Source organism: Hevea brasiliensis, chromosome 3 (assembly GCF_030052815.1).
Source record: "Hevea brasiliensis isolate MT/VB/25A 57/8 chromosome 3, ASM3005281v1, whole genome shotgun sequence".
Classification (NCBI taxonomy): domain Eukaryota; kingdom Viridiplantae; phylum Streptophyta; class Magnoliopsida; order Malpighiales; family Euphorbiaceae; genus Hevea; species Hevea brasiliensis.
Genome location: NC_079495.1, coordinates 3,848,067 through 3,875,163, shown reverse-complemented (window position 1 = coordinate 3,875,163; position 27,097 = coordinate 3,848,067). Strand labels below are relative to the sequence as shown.

General features: G+C 32.8%; 5 protein-coding genes across 6 annotated transcripts; 2 read left to right on the top strand and 3 right to left on the bottom strand.

Moving 5' to 3' along the window:
* Positions 1-3,410: 3,410 nt before the first annotated feature.
* Positions 3,411-5,521, bottom strand: LOC131178591 (glucosamine 6-phosphate N-acetyltransferase-like). The gene is made up of 2 exons (XM_058143629.1): positions 5,146-5,521; positions 3,411-4,116 (listed from the first exon to the last, which is right to left on the bottom strand). The coding sequence occupies exon 2, from the start codon at positions 4,089-4,091 to the stop codon at positions 3,618-3,620; it is 474 nt and encodes a 157-aa protein (XP_057999612.1). The 5' UTR covers positions 4,092-4,116; positions 5,146-5,521; the 3' UTR covers positions 3,411-3,617.
* Positions 5,522-6,230: 709 nt separating this feature from the next.
* On the top strand, positions 6,231-8,941 carry LOC131168855 (iron-sulfur assembly protein IscA-like 2, mitochondrial). Of its 2 annotated transcripts, none has more exons than XM_058143626.1 (4): positions 6,231-6,570; positions 7,167-7,309; positions 7,410-7,518; positions 8,618-8,941. In XM_058143626.1, exons 1-4 carry the CDS (start codon positions 6,394-6,396, stop codon positions 8,681-8,683), a joined length of 495 nt encoding a protein of 164 aa, XP_057999609.1. In that variant the 5' UTR covers positions 6,231-6,393; the 3' UTR covers positions 8,684-8,941. The 2 variants fall into 2 exon arrangements, with proteins under 2 accessions (XP_057999609.1, XP_057999610.1); XM_058143627.1 differs by having other exon boundaries at positions 6,232-6,570; positions 7,167-7,297.
* Positions 8,942-10,041: 1,100 nt separating this feature from the next.
* LOC131178590 (cytochrome b-c1 complex subunit 9, mitochondrial-like) lies at positions 10,042-12,340 on the bottom strand. Its single transcript, XM_058143628.1, has 3 exons — positions 12,035-12,340; positions 11,414-11,461; positions 10,042-10,325 (listed from the first exon to the last, which is right to left on the bottom strand). The coding sequence occupies exons 1-3, from the start codon at positions 12,152-12,154 to the stop codon at positions 10,275-10,277; spliced, it is 219 nt and encodes a 72-aa protein (XP_057999611.1). The 5' UTR covers positions 12,155-12,340; the 3' UTR covers positions 10,042-10,274.
* A 6,417-nt stretch (positions 12,341-18,757) lies between these two features.
* Positions 18,758-24,636, top strand: LOC110649877 (protein CIA1). The gene is made up of 10 exons (XM_021804616.2): positions 18,758-19,096; positions 19,940-20,086; positions 20,349-20,567; positions 20,665-20,726; positions 21,056-21,121; positions 21,244-21,315; positions 22,309-22,371; positions 23,192-23,261; positions 24,006-24,089; positions 24,371-24,636. Exons 1-10 carry the CDS (start codon positions 18,902-18,904, stop codon positions 24,452-24,454), a joined length of 1,062 nt encoding a protein of 353 aa, XP_021660308.2. The 5' UTR covers positions 18,758-18,901; the 3' UTR covers positions 24,455-24,636.
* A 934-nt stretch (positions 24,637-25,570) lies between these two features.
* LOC131178486 (uncharacterized) lies at positions 25,571-26,318 on the bottom strand. The gene has a single exon (XM_058143446.1). The coding sequence runs from the start codon at positions 26,047-26,049 to the stop codon at positions 25,582-25,584; it is 468 nt and encodes a 155-aa protein (XP_057999429.1). The 5' UTR covers positions 26,050-26,318; the 3' UTR covers positions 25,571-25,581.
* Between the last annotated feature and the right edge of the window lie 779 nt (positions 26,319-27,097).

Below are 27,097 nucleotides of genomic sequence, written 5' to 3'. Positions count from 1 at the left end.
CATTTGAGAGGGAATAACACACAACAATAATGCCGATCACTATTTTGCTTCTAAATATACTTCACTGCTCATTAGAAATCAAACTCGAGTTCATAAGCAACCTATGTAAATTTCAAAAACATAAAACTCATAGTGGAAGTTCATTCTTCTGGACTAAAACCCTGAAGCCCCACTATTTTGAGTTTGATTTTTATCTTCTAAGTTCACACACGCACAACCAGCTGGCTTCCTCAAAAATTTTCTAAAATGACATACACATATCAAGAGTTCCAACAACGCAGAAAAGTAAGAACAATAGTGAAAACCCAATCAAGCCAATCAAAAACCCAATTCAATCCCAGTTCCCATAGACCAAATTCAATAACAAAATCACAAAGGGGAATCTACTAGTCATGATAACAATAAGAAAAGAGACATTATTTAAAGAGTTACACCGAAGAAGAAGCCTTAAAAAGCTCGAACCTTGCATATGTCTCTATTCTGTTCTCAGATGCAGGCCTTAAGCACCTATTCCTCTTCGCATTCAGTGTGCAAGAAACGTTCAGATAAGCTATCCATGAGAGATGAGCCATCCGCTGGAAGTCGGGGTGTGCAGTTTCGTTTTAAAACCGAAACCGAACGAACCGATTATGATTAAATCGGTTCAATCGGTTTTTTTTTAAATTTCGGTTCGATTTTCGATTTTTTTAATAATTTTAAATTTTTCGATTCGATCGATTTCATTTAAAACAAAAAAAAAATAAAAAAAACCGAAATTAATATATATATTAATAAATAAATCGAATAAATAAAAATCAATCGAATAAAAAAATATCAACTGAAAAAAAAAAATAAAACTTGGTTTTTTTTTTTTTTTTTTTTTTTTTATTTTTTTTTTATTTTATTTATTTTTATTTAATTTTAAATAATAAATAAATTATTGAAAATTAATTTTGACCAATTTTATCAAATTTTCTTATCAATCATTTTTCTCTTTTTTATCAATTCTTTTTCGATTTTTTTTTTTTTTTTTTTTTTTTCTTCATTTTTACCTTCCGTCGGCTCGGAGCAAACTAGCTGGAAGTAATGAGAGGGAAAAATAGAGATGAGTAAATTTATAGCCATCATCCCTGTAGTTTGTCCCCCATTTCACTTTTATCATTTAATTTTAATTTATTATTAAAAAGATTTCTAAATTTTAACTTTATTTCATAAAAATTTTCTTTAATTTATAATAGTAAATTTTTAAATAAAATTACTAAAAAATACTGAAATTATATTTATAAATATTACATTGTAATTTAAATTAATTTTTAATATAAAAATTTATTATTATAAGTTAGAAATATTTTTTATGAAATAAAATTAAAATTTAAAAATTTTTTAATAATAAATTAAAATTAAAAAACAAAAATAAAATATGAAATAAAATTCAAGAACAAATCACAAAAATTACCTGTAAAATCTATCTACTATACTATTGAAAGATTTTATAATTAAATAGGAAGACAAAATATATATTGAGCTAATAATAACCACATGATTTAAATATTTCTTAATATTATTAAGTCTTTTTTTTTTTTTTTTTGAAATTTTAGTAAGTGTAACAATAAGAAAAATAGAAAAATTAGATAAAACCCATTAGGTTGTTATAATATATTATATTTTGATTTCCAATGTCAAAACTAATTAAATTTATTATTTTATTATAATTATTATATATTAAATATAAGATTGAAGGATTAAAATATTTTATAATAGGGAAAACTTTTTTGCCTGAATTATATCAAAATTAATATATATAATTTTTAATTTTAAAATAATTTAATCGCTATATTTTAACTCTGTTAAATTAAAATTCTATTTGTTCATATAGTTTTAGATCAACAGTTTAATCTCTATATTTTAATCTCAAAAATATTTGATTTTTAACATAATTCAAGAATAAAAAAGTAATTTTTATTTAAGAATATTTAATTATTTATCAAACAATTGAACAAAAATTGTACAGAGAGTTCTTTACACTATGTTTGGAAACTTTGTCAGAAAGAAAAAAAAAATAAATGAGAGAAAATAGGGAAGGAAAATAAAAATAATTTTGAAGTTATTTTCCTCTTCTTGTTTGGATATTAGGGAGAAAATAAGGAGGGAAAGTTACTTTTTAAATAGTAAAATATTTATTTTGTCCTTTTTATTTGAAATTAAAGTAAATAATTATAGGAATAAAAAAGTAATTTTATTTATTTTCCACCTACTTTTTCTCTAAAATGGAGATAAAATAAATAGTGACACTTATTTGTTATAATCCACCCTTTTTTTTCTATTATTCTCAATTTTTCCTCATTCCCAAATATGAGTGAAGAAAAAATATTTTTATTTTTCTTCATAATTTTCTTTCCTCTCTTATTTTCCTCCGATCCAAACATAGCCTTAATTTAATAAAGTCAAAATACATATACTAAATCATTAATTTTTGAAAATGGAGAACATATTTATTAATTTTGATATAATCTAAAGATGAAAAAGTAATTTATCCTTTATAATATAATAATTTAAATATTAAAATATTATTAAGTTTTAAAATTGTGAAACTCGCAATGTGATTCAAATTAAAATGTAATAAGAAAATACTATAGTTTCATAACCAAGAATTAAAGCATGCATAAAAGCTTCAACAAATTTCTTGGAGCATTACAAAAAAATTTGGGTCCTAAAATAACCTTCACAAGAGAGATGTAACATCTAGTTTTTCCATGTTATCTTGCAAACAGAAAACAGCGAAGATGAAATTGAAAGGAAGAAACTTGAGGTGATTAGCTTGCTTGCTTGAAATCATTGACAATGAAACTGAAGTTCCACTTGGAAAAGAGGACTTCAAAAAACTTGGCAATATTTGTTAATCTTTAATCACATTCAGCTGTTGTCTAGCAGTTTCCAATTCCCATTGCCATTTGCCGACAAGGCCTGCATGCTTGCAATTAAGTTATTGCTTTTCTCTCTCCGTGGCTATGTGTTCCAATTTTAATTGTATGAATGTTGAAACACTCCACCACTGCTGCAGAATTCAAGCAATTCAATATGTTGAGAGAAGGTCAGTAAAATGGGAGAGTCTTTTCTTTAGGCTTGATCAGAAATCACAATGGGCTGATTCTTGGTTACCCTGCAAACTAAGAAGTTTTAACATAACATCTAAATTTCATTCAACTATGATATAGTGTACAGTAACAAGAAGAAGAAAGTTCGTAGCATCTGGAGCTTCTTCAGTCCATCAATGTGACTAACTTCAAATTCGAAACTTTAATCTCGTTACAATCTATCCATCATCAGACATTATAGATCAGCAACATCACGAAGGAAGATTAATCTTAATAGCAGAGGAATGAAAAAGGGTACAATATCTTAGAACTCTTCAAGGAAAAACATCAAAAAACTGACTCCCTTTTAACATTCATTTGAATTAATTTCCCAATAATGAACTGTCAGCTTCTTCAAAATCATTGCACTATTTAGTATTTACCATACTAACAGAAACATATAATATCATTTCTGTAAAACGTATCGCCAATACAACCTACCACATATTGATAATACATTCACAAATGTTGATTCTGTAAAACATATCACCAAAAATGTAGTTCTCAGCTGAAATACTTCACCATCTGAATTTCTTTTTGCTTGAATCCATACTTCTCATAAAATGCTTTGTTCTCAATGCTGCAATCAAGAATCACCTTGTAGCACCCCATTGAATGTGCATGATCTGTTAGGAACCCAATAATTTTCTTCCCCAGTTGTCGCCCCCGAGCCGTAGAATCAACCACAACATCTTCAATATGCCCAACTTTGCCACAATTTCTTATGAATTTCCTTTCAATAAACACACTCCCAGTTGCAATAATCTTCCCAGATTGATCATCTTCAATCACACAAACAATATGGTCATTGCCATAAGAGTTGATCTCTTGAAATCGCTCTTCAAATTTCTTTTCTGATATAGAATCACATACAGTTAGTTGTTGCAATAACTCTATAAAACCTTTGCTTTTGTCTGATTTCTCCAACTTCCGAACTTGAAGCTTCAGCTCTCCAATCAAAGAGTTACTACTGTCCATCTTTTTCCAATATAGCTTCAATTTTCTACATAAAGAACAACAACATGTTAACACTTTAAGTATTTATGAAAAATAACAACCTGACTAGCTATCCTATTTATGGAAAAATAAAAACCATTTTCAAATTAGAGTTTCCATAGTAAATGATAACTTCATGAATTTTTTTTTATGCATTCAGTAAGTGCTTAAGCTAGGCAAGAACATCAAATTATAGCATTACACGAGGCCCAAACCAGCCAAAGTCTAAAACTTAGGCTTAACTGATCCAAGAACAAATGAATCCAGATGTCATTCATGAGATTCAGATAAATCCCACAAAGGCAGCACATAAATTGAAATTCTACTCATAAAGATTGAATTCTATAAACAAGCCCTATAAGTTCAGAAATGAAATGAAAGAAAATGTCAACAGCTTCAAATGAAGTACTCAAGTTAACAGAAAAAAAAAGGAGAAAAAAAAAGGATCTCTGTGCAGTGTGTGCACGTCCACATAATGCTTCAGCACCAGCACTAAATCTCTGGGCTCAAATCAAGAAATAAAATAGTTTACTCTCCTGTAAGACAAATTGAGATTTGAGTTAGTTCACCCATTTCTAAACCTCCTTACCTTTATTTACACCTCCTTCGCCATCATCCAAACAGAGGCTAAAAAATTACCACCCTTTGGCAATTAGCATCAAACATATAATGTGTCCATTCAAATAAAGGGGTAAAGGAATTTATGCTAATATTGCTACTTTGAACAAGAATAATCAAGTCAAATAGTCCTAATCTATAAACTTTCAAACTCAAAAACAATTCATTACTTGCTAACTACAACAACAAAGAAATTATTTCCCTTCTCAATAAATAAATGCAAACCAGCAGAAATGCCAACCTCCTAGCAGAAATACACTACTTTACAAATCAACCAACCCCAAACCAAGCAAAAATTATACTGACAAATAAAAGAATATATATATATATATATATATATATATATATATATATATATATATATATATATATATTAGTTGTATTAACAGGAACTGATCTGCAATTCACAGGTCCATACCATGTTCTTGCAAAGTAACACATTTTTCCGTCTTCCACAAAATGGGTATGTGGTTGGTAACCGTATTGTCGCTTTTAGCTGCTTTTAGTGTCGCCTAAGATGAAAAAGAGCGCCTAGCTCAACTCACAACGATCCGCCCTACACGGTCCAGATTTTGCAGATTGAAGCTCAAGTATCCATGGATTCAAACCTCTTTGATTCACCACATGCTCTTGTTTTCCATATAACTTTCCTTGATGCTCGACGACACCAATTATAAGGGTTACAAGCTTCAATCGAAAATTGGAAGGGTATATCGGTGGCTTCCGATCCCCACTTTGAAAGAGGGCAATAAGCAAGCAACAACTTGCCATTATTTTCTTTGGAGTTAATTAAAAAAAAATTAAATTTTGTCAATTTTTATAATTAAATTTTAAAATTTAAATAATTATTAATTAGATTGATGTCTCGGCCCAACTTCCAATTGAAAGTTTCAAGTCAGTTATTAATAACACAAAAATTTTATTAAATTTTATAATTAAATCATAAAATTTATATAATTATTAATTAAATTTTTATATTTAAAATATAATTAATTTTAATTATAAAAATTTATCAAATATCATAATTTTTTAATAAGTTAAATTTATTTTTAAACAATTTTAAAGATATATATTCCTTTAACTTAATATATTTAAAATAAATAGCTTTCCAATTGAATACATTATTTTTTATTTATTTTTTAAATAAAATATAACATATTTAATGTTAATTTTTTTTAATTTTATCTCTTGCTTAAAAAATTTACATTGATTAAGTAAACTAAATATATATATAAATTGAATAATAAATTAAAAAAATATAACATGTAAATAAATAGAAATTAATTGATAAAAAATAATAAAATAAAATAAAATAAGATAAAATAAAAAATTTTAACATTGATTAACTTTTAAGCATAAATTTTATATATTTATTGACTCTCAGGTATCATATTGTCTTATTATGTAAATTTTTAAATTAATTTTTAAGATTATAATTAAATAATAAAAAATAATTTATTTTTTCTTAAGCGAGTTAAAGAAAAATTCCATATAAAATTATAGGAGCACATGACGTGGCCCGTGGGTGTGGTGCGCAGCCGTTTGTCAATCACGAGCCTCCTTCCTTTCTCTCTCATCAGTTCCAGATTCCAGGTCTAAAAGAAGAACCCAGAAACCAACCATACCTACAATGGTACTGTATTACTGAAATAAACCCAAAAAAGCCATGTTGAGATCATCGTTAATTCATCGCATAACACCCTTCTTAACCACTCGGATTCGCCGTAATCACAGGATGCTAAGCTCCTCTTCTGCACTTCGCGAAGCTTCTTCTCCTTCAACTTCCCCTTCCCCTTCCCCTTCTCTCGATGAAGCTATTCACCTAACTGACAATTGCGTTCGGGTAATTTTATACAATCATTGAATTTATGATTCCTTTGGCTATTTTGCTATCTGGGTTTTTTTTGTTTGATCTCTCGTGTATTTCTTATTTATTTTCCCTTTTTTTTTTGCTATTTTGGGTCCGGAGAGGAACGTCAAAGAGAACACGAGTTTAAATTACAGCTGAACGATTATAAGTTTTCTCTATCCTGGGGTTTATTGCTTTTGCTATTTTGGCTTAATTCTTCATATTCGAAAAGGAAATGAATTTAATTTCTTATTTTCTTTCTCAATCTTTGATCGTATTGGAATTGCTCCACCTAAGGATTCGAAGTTTAGATATATAACAGATGGTTGATTCTTCTGATTATGAAGTTCCATTTAATGTTTATGTTAGTTAAGTAGTTTCATCATGGGAAATTCTTTCTGTAGCTGAAAGGGAATATTTCATGAATTGGTGCTGGCTCATTTTTCTTTCTAGCATGAGCTTTAGCTGTTATCTTGATTACGTAGAGGGTTTCATGGGAGTTGAATTCTATTACATATGCAAACTTGCGAAGCTTGTGTTTTTATTATTATATATCTAGCTTTTCCATTAAGTTGAGGGTTGCCTTGCAGAGGATGAAAGAACTGCAAGCCAGTGAAGGATTGGCTGAGGAAAAAATGCTTCGCTTGGGGGTGGAAACTGGTGGATGTTCTGGTTTCCAATATGTATTTGACTTGGACAGTACAATCAGCCCAGATGACAGGTTTTTATTTCTGTCTGTGCGCTCTGTTGCTTTTCAGTTTCTTCTCTTTGAACAGGAAAGATGTTGATGCCTAGTTTTCTTAAAATTTATCTGGAATTGCCTATTGTTGTAGAGTTTTTGAGAGAGCTGGAGTCAAATTGGTTGTTGATAATATTTCATATGATTTTGTGAAAGGGGCAACAGTTGACTATGTTGAAGAGCTGATTCGTTCTGCTTTCCTAGTAAGTTGTTTTATCTTGCCTGCTGTGCACATGCGTGCAGGAACACACACACACACACACACGTATGTGTATGTATGATATATAAGGGTGAATCTACATATATACCGAAGTTTCCTTAGTTGTTTTTATTTTCAATTTGAGGAAGATGGATTCGGTGAAAAGTCAGAAAGCTTTGTTTCTTTCAATTTACAATTCAAGAGAAGGTGCTGGATGCTTTTCTGTGTCATTTCAGTTGTGTGCATGTATATATATATATATATATAATCTTGGAAAAAAGGTTAATCAGAAGTTGTGAGGAGGGAAGATTAGGGAATTAATATTTCATGCCTGAGTTTCTAGACTTATGAGGTTGCATAAAAATGAAATGCTATCTCTTAAATGAAACATTTCCTAGGGATGGTAGCATTACATGTCACTGATGTGTTGTTAGAGGCAGAAAGCTAAAAAGTGATCCAGGGATGTTAGAGCTGGTATCAATGTATACCGTACAAATTTGTCTTGCAAGTGTGATTAAGAATCTCTATCTGGTCTGGTGACTTGCAGGATAGATAGGTGGTGGCATTTGAGCAGAGCTTTTTCCTTTTGGGCTTGGATTATTAGGCACTGAAATTTGGAGAGAATTGGTTACATGAGAGACTAGTGTTCTCTAGGTAGATGTGGCTCAATCTTTTTGGTGTATTTCTGTTTCTACTAATATCAAGAAGCACTGTGTCAAAATTTTCAGTATTTTGAACACTTGCATTTTTAGACTTTGTCAACCATATTTGTTGGCTCCCAAATGAGAGCAAGCACAAATCTTTTTAATTTTTTTGAAATGGAGTAGCTGCAGAAAGATGTGGTATTTTTTAACAATCCAAGGATGATAACATGGCTATAGCCATGATGAAGTGTTTTCAACTCAGGCATATTTAAATGCACAGTTGCATTTAAGGCAACTTGTAGTGGTTAGGTTGGATGCCTCGTGCATATCTTTGGTTCCAATTAATGATTTGACACAAACTACTTTATTCTTGGCAATTTTTTGACAATTCAATGATTTTTCTAGAATGCTTGTGTAACAGCCATTGTGGCAGGAAATAAATTCTAGTTCCATGTGTAGGTGACTACAAATCCAAGTGCAGTGGGCGGGTGCAGCTGTAAAAGTTCATTCATGGTACAACAATAGTACTATCAAAGCTCCATACAGTTCCAACACAACTGAGAAGTCATCAATATTAATTTTCATCAGTGCTTATTGAATCTACTTTTAACCTGATTTTTCCCCCAGCTATCATTATAGTCTAGTGGTTGTGCCCATCCCTTGTATAACAATAATGTGATGAGGACTTTTTTGTATTCTATATTTTTTAATGATCACAACCATAGTGTAATTAATATAATTTTCACAATGTGGAAATTATTATACTGGTTTTTCTTGTCCAAATGTGGGATTGTGTTTTCAGATTATACAATTTATATTGGAAGAAGATAAATGGAGTCATCCTTTTTTGCTGGTTGGCAATGGGGCGGGTTCCATCCCAAACAGGGTGGCTATTGAGCATATGGGTGGTGATGGGGTGGGTACCTGGATCAGATTTGGGTTGGGGTGGCTTATGACTTATGAGTATAAAACTCGCCCCTGATTATATATGCATTAATATAAGCTTCCCTAATAGTAACATTATTTACAGAAATGCCATTATATATGCATGTTATCCTTCTCCCAAATTCTATCTCGAAGAGCTCCAATCAACTTCAAGCTCTTAATTTCTACTTATTTGTTCTCTCATCATCAAGTTTATTTCCATATATAAAAGGGATTTGATGCCAACATTCCTTCATCTCCTATGTTTCATCAGGTTTCTCGTTTCTTATGCTTTTTCATGTCTAAATAGCATGCTAATTTTGGGATTTTTTTTTAATCAAGTTTGGTGCATTTTCCTTGTTCTGCAGTGCCCTGCTATCATTATCTCTGCTGGATTTTCAGTTTGGTAGGTCTCTGTTTTATATGCTGCTCCGTTTGTTGTAGGATGTTTTCTTCTCAAGTCTACAGCCTCTGTGGCTTTTGCTTTTGTTCATGGCCTTTGCTTTGCTATGAGGTTGGGGTGGGGGTGGGGGCGGGGGTGGTGTTTGTTTCTTGTTAATAGGGCGGGTAACAGTTGGGGAAGTCCTACCTATGATGAGGTGGTGTATTGCCCTCGCCAATATTTAGTCGCCTTGAAAGCACGAAAACCCTTTTGTTCAAGGAACATTTTGGAAATATAAAACGTGTTTGTAGTCAAATAAACAAATATTTCATATGTTTATTACAAGGGTATCTGCGTTGTAATAGGCTTTTAGTAGCATAACGTAGCTGCAAATGCTTCCATTGGATCTCGGTAACTAAAAGATATGACAGGAAATACGTCTAAGATGATAGGATATTCCAAAATTTCACATTTCATTTATGCGGTTGATTGTGAAAATTAAATGAGTTTTAATATCAGAATAGGTAAATGGACTTAAGAGTGATGCCAGATAATGAATCACTAAAACCAAAAACCAGAAAACAAAGAGGGAGATGATCTGATTAGAAATTCAAATGATCATTGTAACCATACACAGTTTGTCCTTGTTCAATAATTCCGCAAGTCATAGTTGAAGGAAAACATGGTTTAGAAAAAAGTGTGGTGCATCCAACAAATTATATTTATTACAAAAATTGCTATCCACTACATTAATGCTGACTCCAAATCTTCAATATGGAACTTCAAAATGGCAGGAAAAAGGAGTTCCACTCATTCTTCTGATTGCCTTTGTCCTAAAACTGGAATGTCTTCATAATGCTTCTGTAATATAAGGATCACAATTCAGGTCAGAGGTAATACGAGAAATGTGCTGGAGCAGCAATTAGATATTGCAATCAGAGTTCATAAGTTGAGTTTCCCTCACGTCTCAATTGAGAATGATATTTAGAACAACCAATTCATATTTAATTAAAGGCAGTTACGCATTGCTATCTGAAACTACAGTGGAGGGAAATACACAAACAAGCAATATAACCCAAAATCTCAAATCAGTGAAATCAGGAAAATTGTTTCATCCCAAACAAGAAATAAATTTGTTTGGCCTACAAAATTGGACAATTTAGAAGGCCATCCAACATTTTCTGAAACAAATTCATGAAAGATAATTTCCCTAAAAGGCTCTTGCGTTAAATTCAAAAGAAGGATAAGTTAGAAGGGGGGATTTGTTGAAGTTGTTTCTACAATTGAGGCCTAATAAATGGAACCCTGAAAACCTTGTTTCCAAAACAAAGGCAGTGATATTACAAATTAGTCACACCACATGTATCCTTCTAATTTACCTTACTTTCAATGTGATCTCCCTCCATAAAAGCATACAACAACTAAGAAAGGTATTAGCAAGTTAACAAACTAGCTTTTCAACAAAAAATCAGAAGTCCTATAGTACTAGTAAACTGCTCTAGCTAACAAGAACCATATTCTAACTCTTGCTCAATGTTGTGAAACCAGGCACAGGGAAGATTCCCAATATTAACTGAAAACAAAGCAAAGAATGACTAAAAAAGTGGGAAAGTCTTATATCTACTTGACAAGAACACAAAATTAGGAATTCTTCGGCAAAATATCATTGTTGATGTATAAGACGGAACTATATCATTTGTTTGCCCAAATGTATTGTTGTTATTAGATAAACACTGCATGTTAGCCCTCATTCCATCACAAGATATTTCCTTGGCTAATGAGCAACGGTATATGAGTGTTGATAACTGTGGAAAATTTTATATATAATTTAATGAAATATCATATGGATATATCATTAAAGTTGTTATCTGTTAAATACAAAGCTTACGCGATTTACAGATTTATATAGCAACCTTAAATAAATAAGGAATATAGGAGAGTATACATACCCCAGCATTGTTGTAATCCCAAAGCTTACGAACTCCATAATCCACAGCCTACAACCAGCAAATTAATTGCGATATAAATTGGATATCATAAGAAACTCAGGATGCATAATGTGACAGCCACAAATATTTAGCCAAATTCATTACAGAATCAGGCTCCTTAATCCTTTTGCAGACGAGCTACAATATTCAGCATGAAATCATTCGAGTTCTTTTCTTGCGCATTTGAATCTCATTATAAAATATTTAAAAATTTGAAAAAAAAACTCCATTAGAATACAGAGAACTAATTGAAGAAAATCTCAGCAAACAGGATTCACATATCAATCTATAACAAGTTTATGATGTGATTAAACAACCATAATATCCCAGATTTCCCATCCCAGGTTTCAAATCAACAAAGAGCACGGTCGAGCTCCGAGACACAAAATAGTATAAATAATGGAATTTAAGCACCTTAATTAACAGAATAAACACATTACCTCTCAACCACCTTTAGAAATCAAGATTAAGTTCGAGTCCAATTATAAATCAAGCGTTTGATAAAATAAAAAAAAAAGGGGCTCGATTGGATGATCAAGTACAGTGAAATGAGAGATTCAGATTAAAACTCCTAATTCTTACCCGTTCACCGGCGAAAGCTCCAGCAATAACGAAGGTGACGTAGATGGAGTTGCGGCACATGATGAGCCTGTAGAGACCTTCAAAGAGGCCGCCTTGACTTCTTCGAGTGGCATACTCCATGGCTATCGCTTTCAATGTCGTGAGTCGGATCTGAGGGTCTTTGGTTTGCAGAGGGTAAAAACGAGGGACAGAGATGCTGTTCGTTAACTGGGAATCGTTAATCGGAACGATGATGTGTATTGGATACCCATAGATAAAAACGGGTAGTCAGTGATCAACCCGATTAGTTAACAAAAGCTTCAGTAGTGGGGAGTTTCCATAGTAATTTTATATTTTTACCGACTAGACAACTTATCTCAACCCAATTAAGTCATTTTATTCTAAAAATTTGAGATAGACTAAATAGATTTTCTTTCTTCACTCTAAATAATTTTAAATTAAATACTTAAAAATATGTAATGCTTCTAAGTCATGTTATACTATTCTCCTCCACATCAGTTTAGGTCTACCTTTTCTTTTCTTCCATACTCAACCTAATGTGCTCTACCTGTCTAACTGATTCTCCCTTCTCTCAACTTATTCTCAATTGGCACCACTCCTATATTTTTTCTAATATTCTCATTACAGACTTTATCTAGTCTAATATGATCACTCATTTACCTTAACATTCTCATCTCCGCAATTCTTATCTTAGACACATATAACTTCTTCAGTGCCTAACACTCACTATTATATAAAATGGCTACCATATGGTCAGTAAGTTAAAATTTTCCTTTCAACTTATTGGGAATCTTGCGATCACATAAAACTCCCATGGCACATTTCCACTTCAACCATCCAGCTTTAATCCTATGACTAATATCCTCCTCACATCCCCCATCATCTACTTGAAGGATTGAGCCGAGATATTTGAAGTGATTACTTTAGGGCAGTATCACTCCATCCAAACTAACTCCTCCCCTATCATCAGTTCAGTCTTCATTGAACTTGCAATGCATGTATTATATTTTTGTTCTACTTAACTTAAAGCTCTTTGACTCTAAAGTAGTTCTCTAAAGCTCTAGCTTTCTATTGACTTCTTCTCGTGTCTCATCTATCATAACTATATCATCCACAAATATTATGCACCAAGGGATACTCTCTTGTATATGTTTCATCGATTCATCTAAAACTAATATAAAAATATAAGAGCTTACAGCTGAACCTTGGTGTAATCTAACTGAGATAGGAAAATCCCTTGTGTCCCCTCCTATTGTGCGCACAATAGTAGTTGCTCCTTCACACATATCTTTCAATACTTGTATGTACCTAATAGATATTCTTTTTTTTTCTAACACTCTCCATAAGACATCTCTTGGAACGCTATCATAACCCTTCTCCAAATCAATAAAAACCATGTGTAAATCTTTATTCACATCTCTATATTTCTCCATAAAGCTTCTAATGAGAAAGATCGCTTTCATAGTTGAACGACTTTGCATGAATCCAAATTGATTGGGAGAGATAGAAGTGTTATGACGTAGTCGATGTTTCACAACTCTCCCTCACAACTTCATAGTATGGCTCATGAGTTTAATTCTCCTATAGTTTGAGCAACTCTGTATGTCTCCCTTATTTTTAAAAATAGGTAATAAAGTACTATTTCTTCATTCATCAGGCATTTTCTTTGAGTTTAGAATATTATTAAACAATTTAATTAACCATGCCACTCCCATATCTCCCAAACACTTCTACACTTCAATTGGTATTTCATTGATTCCACAAGCTTTACCCACTTTCATTCTCTTAAGTGTTCTTTTACTTCTAAAGATCCAATCCTTCTAGTATAATTCACATTCTTTTCTAATACTTGTAGTCTATATTCACGCTATTATCAAGTAGTAGTATGCCCTAGAGCATATCATTTAGTATGTATCTTGTACATATTTTTATTAATAAAAGGCATTTCCACTTTTCCATTTATATAATATATTTATGTGTAATAAAAAAGGTCCATTGATATTTTGTTAGAAATATTATTTTTAAGTTGTTAAGAATATGAATGACAATATTTCTAGCACAAAGTATCATAAATAGGTTCACAATCGAGGATACTTCATAATAAGGACATGACTTATTCAGAAAGATTGTATTTATGTTTGTTCCCAAGTTATTTATATGAGATATAAATAAGATGGAATGGTGAGTCTCATGCATATAACAAACATGATAGGCACTTATAAATGATAAGTAGGCCGAACCAGTGACACTTATGACAAGCACATGGAATTTACTCTTATCAATGTTTTGTAATAAATCATATCAGTGCATATAATCTTTAGACCTGAGATAGCACAGTTATCTTGTATATAGGTAGTTTGAGTTTGATACTGCTTTCATACTTGTACTATGTATGGGTATATGGGCATGTGTTGGCTCCTACTAGTTATATATGGAGGTAGGTGTTGATCAAGATGGAATCTGTTCCTCTAAGTAAATAGAGATAAAATCCTATGTTCATTTAATTATTCTTGATGTTTCAAGTTCCTGGCCAGGACAGATAGATTTATTCAGAGAAGAGTTTCTGATGAGAAAATCTTTTTAATCAAGAACTGGAATTAAAAGAGAACATAATATTCATAGCAAATGGAGTTTGACATAAACCATGACTCCAGCTTGAGTTGGGATTTTGTAACAGAGAGATTCTAGTGCATAGTAACATATGATTATAGGTTCATTTAAGGTAAACCTTATTACTAATTAGGTGGCCATGGCATGCTATGCTAGGTGTTAACCATGGTCTATGAGGTTCATAAAATGATTTAGAGAAATCATTTATGGTAAGAAAGAGTTATGATGATATTAAGAGTTGATATCATGTCTCATTGCCAATTAGTGATGAGCCTAGTAAGTCACACACATACACAAGTTATCACCTATTTAAATATGATTTAATTAATTAATTAAAGAGTTTAATTGATTAATTAAATAGGTTTGGTTTGCAATTAGTTTGCAAAGTCCCTAGCATGACTTGAAACCAAATCTAGATTATTGGATGTATAATATAAGTTAAATTTATATTTAAAGTATTTAAATATGAATTTAATTAATGAGAAATTAATTAATAGAGATTAATTAATTAATTTATATTTGATATAAATTAATTAGAATAAGAAAAATAATTATTTTGGATTGAGAACTCAAAATTAAGACACAGGGGCATTTTGGTCATTTTGCAGTGTGACACGTGGCATCATGAGATGGTGACACATGGCATAACACATAAGCTTGCCAAATATTTTTTTTAATCATGTAAGATGATTAAAATCAAGATTAAATATAGGTTTGACATTTGGCACAATGTGATTGGGTCACTTAAACCTAGAGCTAATCAAAGGGTGATATGTGGCAAGGGTTTAATGTGTTAACCTAGCTATTTAAGTGTTGTTATGAGAAAATAAAATACAACCAGCAGCCACTCCTCTCCTTTGTCACGCCACTTTGAGGCTTTTCATCTATTCTTCTTCATCTCTCATCAATTCAAAGAGATTAACCATCAATCTCTTGAATTAAGAATACTAGAAATTGTTTCTAGTGTCCTGTTTACATATCTAATCTCTTAAAAGACAGAACTTGAATTTCTAATTAGTAGAAAAAGCTTTAGAAGCTGTTCAAGGGCTGCCATAGGTGTTCTTGGTGTGGACAAGCTAGAGGGACAACATCTGGTGTCCTGAAGACGAATCTCTAAGGCGCAGACATGCTGCAGTGCATCAAGAGGTTAGTGTAATCGTTCTTGATTTAATTTAGGGTTCTAAAATTAATCTGATTAATTTTAAAATCTTAAATGGCAAATACAGATCCAAAAACATATTAAAAGAGTTTTAATATGTTGTTTATCATTGAAATCAAATAGATAAAAATAAATCTTGCATAATGCATGTGTCCCTAGGTGAAAATTTTTGAATTCAATGGTATAAACTTGTGTTTTTCACGCTTCCGTTCCTTCAATTACCACTTTGACTATTATTAAAGAGATCATCAAAATAATTTATCCATCTTTCTTTAATGTTATCATCTTTCACTAACATTTTTCCTTCTTTATCCTTAATGCACCTAACTTGATTGAGATCTTAACATTTCTTTTATCTCCTCCTTGCTAATCTATAAATATCTTTCTCCCCTTCTTTAGTTTTAAGTTTTTCATATAACTTTTTAAAGGCATGCGCTCTTACTGGACTAACTACCTTTTTTGCCTCTTTCTTTTCCATCTTGTATTGTTCGTATGCCTCATTATTATCACACTTAGGTAATTTCTTATACCATTCCCTCTTTCTCTTTACTGCCTTTTGTACTTTCTCATTCCACCACCATCTCTCTTTTAAGGGTGGTTCATGTCCTCTAAACTCTCTAAGTACTTTTCTAGCTACTTCTCTAATATTTGATGCCATCTATATCCACATACCATTGGCTTCCACATCCAACTTCCATGCTTCGAACTCGAGAAGCTCATTTTTGAACTTCACTTACTTTACTCCTTTGAACTCCCATAACTTTTTTTGAGCTACACTATTTCTTCTAACCTTACTTGAATTATTCCTAAACTTGACATCTAAGACTACTAATCGTTGTTGACTTGTTAAAGCCTCTCTTGGAATGACCTTGCAATCCTTGCATAAAGCTCTATTTGTCTTCCTGTTTAAGAGGAAGTTAATTTGGCTTATATGTTGCCCACTTTTGAAAGTCACTAAATGCGACTTTCTTTTTATAAAGTAGGTATTCGCTAGTATTAGGTCATATGCCATAGCAAAATTCATGATGCTTTTTCCCTCCTCATTTCGGCTGCCAAAACCAAAACCTCCATGAATATTCTTATAACCTTGCCTATTACTTCCTACATGTCCATTCAAATCTCCACCGATGAAAACATTCTCTTCATTCGGTATGCTTTGCATTAGATCATCCATATTTTTCCAAAATTTTTGTTTACTTTCACTATTTATGGGGTATAAGCACTAACTATATTTATTATTTCTCCTTCTAGTACTGGCTTTACTAGTATAAATCTATCTCCTACTCTTTTCACAGCTATTACAGCATCTTTCAATGTCCTGTCTATAATTATGCCCACTTCATTCTTGTTCCTCTACTTTCCGGTAAATCACAGTTTGTACCCTGAATTACTCACTTCCTTGCTTTTCTCCTCTACCCATTTAGTCTTCTAAATGCAAGCAATATTCACCATTCTTCTTTCCAAGGTATCCACAAACTCCATTAATTTTCCTCTAAGTGATCTAACATTCCAAGCACCAACCCTGATTCTCCTCATATCTTGTTCCTTCCTAATTAATCTCCTTTTATGATATATTCTATTGTTCTCTATGTCTATCTTGTGTTATGTTCCACTATCTATTTTATTATCTATTCTATGGACTAACTTTTTTACCTACACTCATCCATGATGTGGGAACCCTTACTCATTTAACACCACACTCATCCATGATATGGAAACCCTTACTCATTTAACACCACACTCATCCATGATGTGGAAACCCTTACTTATTTAACACCACACCTAGGCGCAGGCATGGCGCATCGCTTTTGGTAAACAACCTACATCCTTGCATATTTCTCACTACACACCGGCTTTGATGTAGTGCGTCATAAGTAGATGATGCCCCAACATTTATATCATTTGAATCCATATCATGAGGTGTGACGAAATTTTTACGTTGGTTGTCACCTACCACAATCCTCCTCTTTTATCCGGGTTTGGGACCTAGTTAAGACAAACTACTTAAGTTGACTTACCAACTAGATAAATGATTAAAATTAATCAATAGTAAAAATATATAAAATATAAATGAAATGAGTTAAAATTAAAATAGCTATAGAAGCCATCCTAACAGTAATAGTACTAGTTGATGGCCAAATCGATTAATTTATTTTTATTTATTTTATAATTTTTTTAAATATATTATGTAATTTAAAAAATTATAATTAATTTAAAGAATAAAAATAAGAAATAATTAATAAAATAAGCTAATAAATTAAATTAAATTAAATTAGTATTATATAGCTCTTCTTTTTTCATAGAAAATAACTAATTGCGTGACAATGTGACATTAAGAACATAAATAAGAGAATCCATTACATTTACAAAGAGAACAATCGATGAAGTCTGAAAAGGATTTAGCCATTACAATCAAATGTGACCGAAGAGAGGACAGAATAACACAAAGAATCAATAGGCAATCGGCAAAGCTCCTTTAGGCTCCAGTAAAAGGTCGAATGCTCGCATATTGAATGTGGCATCGTTAAAATCTCAAAGAGGTACCTAACCATAAAACACAGCCCGAAGATCAGCGGCAAGCCCAGGCATCAGCCACAGTTATCGGAATCCCTTTCATCTAAAGCACTAGAACGTAGGGAAGAAGCACATGCAGGACATCCAACTCCTTCTCAGCTGAGATCATTCTGCAAGCAAAGTAAAACCATAGAAAAATTATATACAATACCAAATCCACCAATTGCACATTCCCATGATCCTATTTATTAATTTATCAGTCTATTTCGCTTAAAAAATAAATAATAAATAAAAAAAACCTGGGTAGGCCAGTCTCTGCCCCTCTCATTAACGACTGAGCCGATACGAGTCGGCCACACTTCTTGTCCGTTTATTTATCCTTTCCAAGTCGGCGCCCGTGTAATACTTTCGACTACGCTCCAATTTATTTATTTATTTTTAGATGACTTAAAGAAAAACAAAAATTGAAGCAAACTTCAACTTCTTTACTTTTCTCTGTCACTCTTCGCTTCATAAACTCTATAGTTCGATCGTCCAATTTTCTCCGATCAAACCTCGCTATTTCTCTCTCTGCAATTGTCGTCATGGATTTAGTCGACGGCAACTTCGAGCTCAGGGAGATTCAGAAACTCCAAGGCCACAACGATAGGGTTTGGAGCCTCGCCTGGAATCTAGCTGCCGGAACTGGTGACATCCGTCCGGTTTTCGCTTCTTGTAGTGGCGATAAGACCGTTCGAATCTGGGAGCAGAGCCCTTCCTCTCGCTCTTGGGACTGCAAGGTTTGTGATTTCCTATTTCCTTTGCTTCTATTTTCCTGTTTGGTTGCTGGGTAAATGTAAGTACGGAAATGAAAATAGAGGTCGAATTCTGCTGTTTTGGAAGAATTGAACTTGATGAAGTTAAATAGTTGGATTAGGCATAGTTGAGTAGATGCTATAGTTTTCTAGTTGTTATCAAAAAAACTAATAAATAATCTTCAGTTCACCTTCCAATGAGCATTTTGTTTATAATAAAAACGATGGAACGAAGAGTGAATTTTGGATTTTAACATGCGGAGCATTGAAAGAATTTACACGAAGGGGATTTATCATTATATTTCTGTTTTTAAAATGTTAAGAATGCTAATCTAAATTCAAGAGGATATACTGTGAATATTCCTTCAATTAAAATTTTCACCTAAATAATGCTAATTAACTTAGCATGCTGCGTGATTAGAGATGCACTGTTAGTCCTTGACCAGAAAGGAACAAAATTTATCTCTTTCCTCTGTCTGCTGTGTGCTTCCATGAAACAATATTAACATCTGGCGCTTCATTTCAAATATGAAATAAGTGTTGCAAGTGCAAGTGAATGTGTGAGCTTACCGTTCTGCTGTTGGTTAGTTATTCAGATGAGCCAGTGAAACAAGTTCTTACTAGTACTTGTAATGTGTAAGCTTAACATTACACTGTTGCCTAGTTATTTAGCTGGCCAGGGTATGAATGGTCTATCCATGAAATCTTGATCTTAATGCCTGGACTTTTATCCCACTCTATTTTTCTTTCAAAATGCGTTTCAAGCTGTTTGTGATGAGAGTTGGTTGATTTTGTATGGGAAGTCATAATGATATCCTGTGATTACAGTCAGTTTTGGAAGAAACGCACACTAGAACCGTTCGATCTTGTGCCTGGTCGCCATCTGGGAAATTATTGGCCACTGCAAGCTTTGATGCGACTATTGCCATTTGGGAAAACATTGGGGGTGATTTTGAATGTGTTTCTACTCTGGAGGTATGTTTATAATTAATTGTGCTCCGTTCATGCTTCGGGAACCTCTTATTAGTTGTCACTTCTTTATCTGTTATAAGTACATAAAATGTAAATAAGAATTGCCTTTGTGCTTTTTATGGTCACTAGAAATGATAGTAAGACATGTCAATACCCTACCCACCAACACACCACAAACCCACCCCCCCCCCCCCCCCCCCCACCCCCAACACACCTTCTATCATTTTATTTCTGACATTCTTTTTACACTTTGCCCGGTGAATAGGGTCATGAAAATGAAGTCAAAAGTGTGGCTTGGAATGCTTCTGGGTCTCTGCTTGCAACATGCAGTCGAGATAAAACTGTGTGGATTTGGGAAGTAATGCCAGGGAATGAGTTTGAGTGTGCTTCAGTATTGCAAGGACATACACAGGATGTTAAAATGGTTAAGTGGCATCCAAATGTGGACGTTTTGTTTTCCTGTAGCTATGATAACACCATTAAGGTACATATGGGTTAAATTTATTTCCCATCTTCAATTTTCTCTATAATATCCCTCTATAGACAATTGATTGCTATTCACTCCTAAATGTTACTCACAGGTTTGGGCTGAGGATGGTGAGGGTGATTGGCGCTGTGTTCAAACCTTGGGTGAATCCAGCAAGTACTACCCTTACCTACTTAGTCTCTCATCCTCCTTCCTTGCTTTTTTTTTTTTTTAATTTTCTTTTGCACACATTTGCTTTTTTTTTTTTCTTCCTTCTATGGACACATTCTTGTTCTTCTTTTTCGACCTTTTTCTTCTTAAAATTTTATCTTTCTTGCACTGTTACGTAATTGATATAATTTGGTCAATTAGGTATTGCATGAACTTGATTTCTTTTGCATGGGTAGATTTTTTTTTTTTTGTTTTTTTAATTTGTAAGCCTAATGAAAATTCATTTTTGTGATGTGCTAATTGGCCTAAATAGACATGGCTTGTTTTATTTTCAGTGGTCACACTTCTACCGTTTGGTCACTTGCTTTTAATGCTGAAGGAAGCAAAATGGTTACCTGTAGGTATGTGAAACTTTTTCCCTTGTTCAGGTATTTGATTGGGATAATTTTATCTTGATGCTAAAGAATTTGATCACAATAATTTGTTCAAGTGGAGCTAAAAGAAAACTGGATTGATTTTGCAGTGATGATCTTACCCTAAAGATATGGGAGACAGATATTGGAAGGATGGTATCTGGTGATGACCACACACCTTGGTGAGAAATGTGCACTTATTGAATCTTCTACCCATGAATGACGGTGTCCATAATGCTGTTTGAGATGTTCTATTTATGAGTAAACAAATAGGTAGAGATCTTTCATATTTGACACATGACAGGTTATACTTTGACTGTAATTTAGAAAAGAAAAACAAATGCTTCCATTAATTATGGATCCTTATTGTTGAAATATTTGATTTAAAGCATATGAATTTCAAGCAGTGGACTGCATGCTTACAAGAATCAGTTATGTTGCAAATAATTTCAAAGTTATCATTGAGCATTTCTGTTTGTGAATAATTCAGCAATTAAAGATTTGGTCAGGACACATTGCAATCCAATTTACTGAGTCAAGTGGTATAGGGTTTATTTGCCATTGTTACAACCCTAATCCCAAATTACCAGTCTACCTTCATTTTTAACAAAAAGAAATTTAGGATTGCCTGCTATAATTCCTGAATTATAACAGTTACGTTAAAGAAAACAGGGATAGTTTTGTGGTTTTTATAGTTATTCACACTGCTTCCACTGAGTGTAAACAGTTTAAATGGACTTCTCTTAAAAAGCTGGAGTACCAGATAGTCACAGAAAAGTTGGAATGGTGCAAGTTACATGGGGCTCCACACACACACACACACACACACACACACACACACACACATATAACGATTTTAAAAATTCTTTTCAAAGAATTAAAGTTCCTTTTTCCTTCAAATTTATGAAAATTATGCTTATTATATGTTATTATTGATTTTCTGTAGAAACAAAATAGCTTCAATTGAGCTGATGATATATGATTACGAATGGTATCCTGTTTCATCAACCAGCATACATCCCAAAGGCTCATTTTTCATTTTATGCTTCTCTTAATAAATTGCAGGCTAGTTATTTAGTTATTTATTTACCTTTTGTAATTGTGGCATGCAAATGCCTATTTGCAAACTGGAAATTGTTGATAATATGTGTTTGTGTGTGGGTTTTTTGCCCCAGGAGTCATGTTTGCACTCTCTCGGGTTATCATGATCGAACAATTTTTTCGGTTGACTGGTCAAGGTAATGAAAATTCAATTAGTTGCAATATATATTCCTGTTGCATCCTGTCCGCTGCCCCACTCCCTCAACACCACACCCCCCCCCCCACCCCCCCCCCAAAAAAAAAAAAATAAAATAAATAAAAAAAAATAAAAAACTCTCAAAATTACCTGTAATAGAAAAGTAATCAATATTTGGTCATTGAGTGCTCTTCTTTAATGGTATGGTTAAAATGGATGTATTTGGTCTTTTCTATTTGTTCAGTATCAGTACTTTCAGTTAGTTTTCTAAGTTTTTATGCTCCAAAATAAAGTAGGATGATTAAGGCCATAATTATGTTGACTGTACCATGTTAATTTTTGAACAGCAATTATAATCTTCTAGGGCTGAAATGCAAGTGTGATGTAAATGTTAGCCATACTTCTACAGAAATGATTTTGTGTTGAATGTTATCTCTACTGCTGCAGAACATTATGCATTCATCATTTATCATGTAGCTTATAAACCATGTGGGATTAAGAAACCAAAACAACAGCCGTGGATGCAAGACAGGCTGATTTTGCCCTACCTTCTTTCATTTAGAAAATGCTTATAAATAATTTGGGTTTGCTACTAAGTTGGATATTTATGCTTATCCCTTTCAATTGGAAAAGGAAAAGAAAGTAAAATAGTTTACAATGAGAGGCATGTCATGTGATCAAGACTTCAGTTTGTTTTTATAGGGATATTAAAGAATATCCAAGTACATATGGAAGCTTGTCTTTTTCTGCACATTTGAACTAAGATATTTCTTTCGCCTTCTGATCATGAATTGATTTTGTCTCACATATGAATGTGACAGGGAAGGCATTATAGTCAGTGGAGCGGCCGATGATGCTATTCGATTTTTTGTGGAGAGCAAAGATGGTTTGGTATTTTATCATTTCACCCTTACATTTGTTGTATCTTTTGATTCATCACCATGGAAATTGTTTATTTTTGCATTGATATTGGAGTAGTATTAGCCTTTAAATTGCTTGTGATGCACGTGAAAGTACAAGCACACGTTTGCTCCCATGTCTAGATTTTTTACACACACACACACACACATATATGAGATGCAGAGATTGCAGTGAATAAAATCACTAGAATTGCACCTGCTAATTGTTTACATATTGGAGCTTGCAAGTAGTTGAGAAATTGGCCACAAGGATATTGCTGTCATATTTATCCTGTTTCAATTCATTTACTTAAACAAAATTTGGAACTTGCATGCAGTTGAGAAATTGGCCACAAGGATACTGCTGTCATATTTATCCAGTTTCAATTCATTTGTTCATGTTTCATTTAGAGGATCTATCATTCATCTAATTTCTAAGCTAAATCCTGCTGTAGCAAAGCATTTGACTCGTGTGTTTCTTGACAAGGAATTGCATTCAGTATCAAGGCATAGGATGTGTAATGTCTAACCAAATGAAACAACTGTCCAACTTTCTGAGTTATGCATGTGAAGGATTATATTAGAACATGCCATGAAGGATTATCATATAAAATGTATTTCACCATCATGTGTCCTTGGAAATTCCAGATTCCTTGTTTTTTCTTGGTTTCAAATTTCTATTACTGAGTTGGAGAAGATGAATTGAATTGAAAAGACTCCCTTGTGTTTCTTACAGGTTAATGGTCCTTCATATAGACTGCTGTTGAAAAGAGAAAAAGCTCATGATATGGACATAAATTCAGTGCAATGGAGCCCAGGGGTAAGTTTCTTCTGTATATCATTGATATTATATTTATGTAAAATATTTGTACTGAACTCATCAGTACGATGGAAATGATAGGTTGATTCATGGTGGGTGCTCTTCTGATAGAGCATCGATTGTATTTTATCTTTTTGTGAGCTAAAGATAAAGTTACAATGGTCTTCTAGTGATTGATGTCTTCTAGGTTCTGCGAGAATAACTGAATAAGGATTCATGTTTAGTGCTGAAAGTGGCACTTCCCTAACATTTTCCTGTATATTTTTGTTAAAACCTGACAGGAGAACCGGCTTCTTGCTTCCGCAAGTGATGATGGAACAATAAAGATATGGGAGCTGGCAACTCTTGCTGAAACATCTTTTTAAAGGTTTATGATGTTTATGGTCTGATAAAGTTGTAAAAACGCTCTTCTTCCCTCATGGCCACAGGGCCTTTTTTTTCTTGTAAAATCAAGAAATTTGATATTTATTAGGGATTATTATTTATCAGAGTGATTGTTTAGCAAAATTATTGATTATTATGGTAGATAGTGTACAATTTTGTATTCTATTTTTTTTTTTTAAAATTTTGCCAATAAGTTTGCCTTTAGTTTTGGACCCTTCTATCTCCTCTTCCCCCGCCCTATCCCTAGGGTGGCCACTGGTCTCTGTTGAGTTCCACCAGAGTTCCACATTTTAGCGGGGGTAATTCTGAGCTCAACAATCGAACCGTGTCAGCAGTTTTTAACACTCTTCGGTTAAAATTTCACATGGTATTAGAGTAGGTCATAATTTAAGACCTGTAAAAGTATGGTGGGCAGCCCTGCGCTTAACAATTGAATCATGTCAACAGTTTTTAACATTCTCCAAATCAAAATTTCAGTCCTGGTTGGGTCAGTCCGGTTCCATCTCCGAAACCATGGAATTGAGGCCTGATTGTAAAATTTTTGGAATTTAGTTTGACTCTAATCAAATCAATTGATTTTTTTTTCTTTTTAATGCTGATTTGATTTGAGCTGAATTGGATTGGTTCAGATTCATGGACTTCCTATTCAGATTAGATCGATATGGTTCTTGGGCTGGTTTTCTGATAGGGGATGTAATTTTATCTGGTAGTATAATTGAATCTGATGAATTATAATCACAACGAAAATTCAATAAAAAAAATATTGAAATTTAATTTTATTATTACATTCAATTGTATAATACCAAACCTGAAATAGAAGCAGCAGCTGTGGAGGCTGCTTTTTTGGGGCTCCGGTTCAATATCTAATCAAGTTCAGGTCCACATGGTCCACATCTCAAAACCAAGCTCAGGTGGAGTGGACAGAATTCGTTCCATCTATTACAGATTTTAGTAAACTCAATTCATCTGTTGATTCGAAAATCTCATTCTTAGAAACAAAGTAATCGAATTTCATAATAATCAGGGAATAATTAAATAACCATATCACCGCCGCCCCAAGCCCCCACCCCTAAAACACCCCCCACCTCCCTCCCCCCCCAATAATGGATCAACACCTGTTTTCTATTCTTAATCTTCCAGGAGTGCAGGAAGCTCTTCTTCTTCCTTGTTCAACCAAAGCTGCACGAGCGGACATAATCCTGTTAGGCATTAAAGAAGCTTCGAACACAGAACAATCAATCCAATCCTTCAAAAGCTCCTCATGACCCCAAATATCAGGGATCCAAACTCTACCTGCAGCCTCAATCCTATGTCTCTTGAGCCTTTCACGTCCACAATCATCCTGCAATAACTGTTCTTCTCTAACCACCTTCATTGCATCATCTCCTGCCTGACGGAGTACTGGGAGGGTCGGAGTCTTTGAGGGTATGCATTTTAAATCAGTAATCTTCTTCCCATCACTTTCTTGGTAATGATGATGATGATCATAGGACAAGAAACTCTGTGTTTCAATGTGATTATTATGGATAAGTTGGTGATGAGTTTTGCTTGGTTCTAATGGAAGACAAGACTTCATTCTTCAAGTAGTCTAGGGTTTTCTTTCTTGGTTCTTGATGGTGGGTTCTGGGAGAAAGAAAAGAAGATTACACAGGATTATTGCATTGCACGGGGGTGGCTGTGAGGAGCTCAAGCCAGATATAAGATGTGAGAATAAAGCAAAGAAAATGGGTGGGGAGTTAGATTACACGTCTACCTTTAGTTGGTTGTGTGTATTGTGTTATTGGATTCCATATTGTGTGGCTGAGTTGGCCGAGTTTTCTAAGACAGGAAAAAAAAAAAAAAAAGAGAGGCTCCAAATGCAAATGTGATGATTCCTTTGATTGATTTTTGGAGTATTGTGAGGCTGATGTTGATTTTGGAGTCTATGATTTTTGTGGCCAATCAAGGTCTAGGTCTTGATTTCAATGAGGAAATTTCATAATTAATTTTTTTAATCAAGAAAATTCTATAATAATAATAATAATAATAATAATAATAATAATATACTTCCAATTTTTATTTATTTATAAGGGGAGGGGGTGTTTTGTTCTGGCAGATATTTTTTTAGGGCATGTGATGCCTTCTGTTTTGGCACTACCCTGTAATTTTGTTAATTTTATTCGATTCTCATAACTTTGTCTAGTGTTTGGGTTGAGAAGGTTTATTATTATTATTATTATTATTATTTGAATTCAAAATTTTATATATTTAAATGAATTAAAATAAATTTAGTGAGATTGTTTAAAATTAAACACTAATTAAATTTTTATTTAATACTAATTAAAATTTAAATTCAAGAATTTTTACAACATTTTAATTAATTATTTTAAGAATAAAAAAAATCCTTTACAATAACTTTTTTCCTTTCTTAATATTATAATAGACACGTAAATTTAAATACACACATAATAAAAAATATAAAATTTACATGGTTCAATAATAATGATAGCAAATATAATATTTATATTGGTCAATACTCAAACCTATTAGCTTATACTCTTCGTTACCATTACAAATTTTACTTTTTATCCTAATTACGTCATAACATGAAACTTTTAAGTTGAATCACAACTCAAGTCAATTAA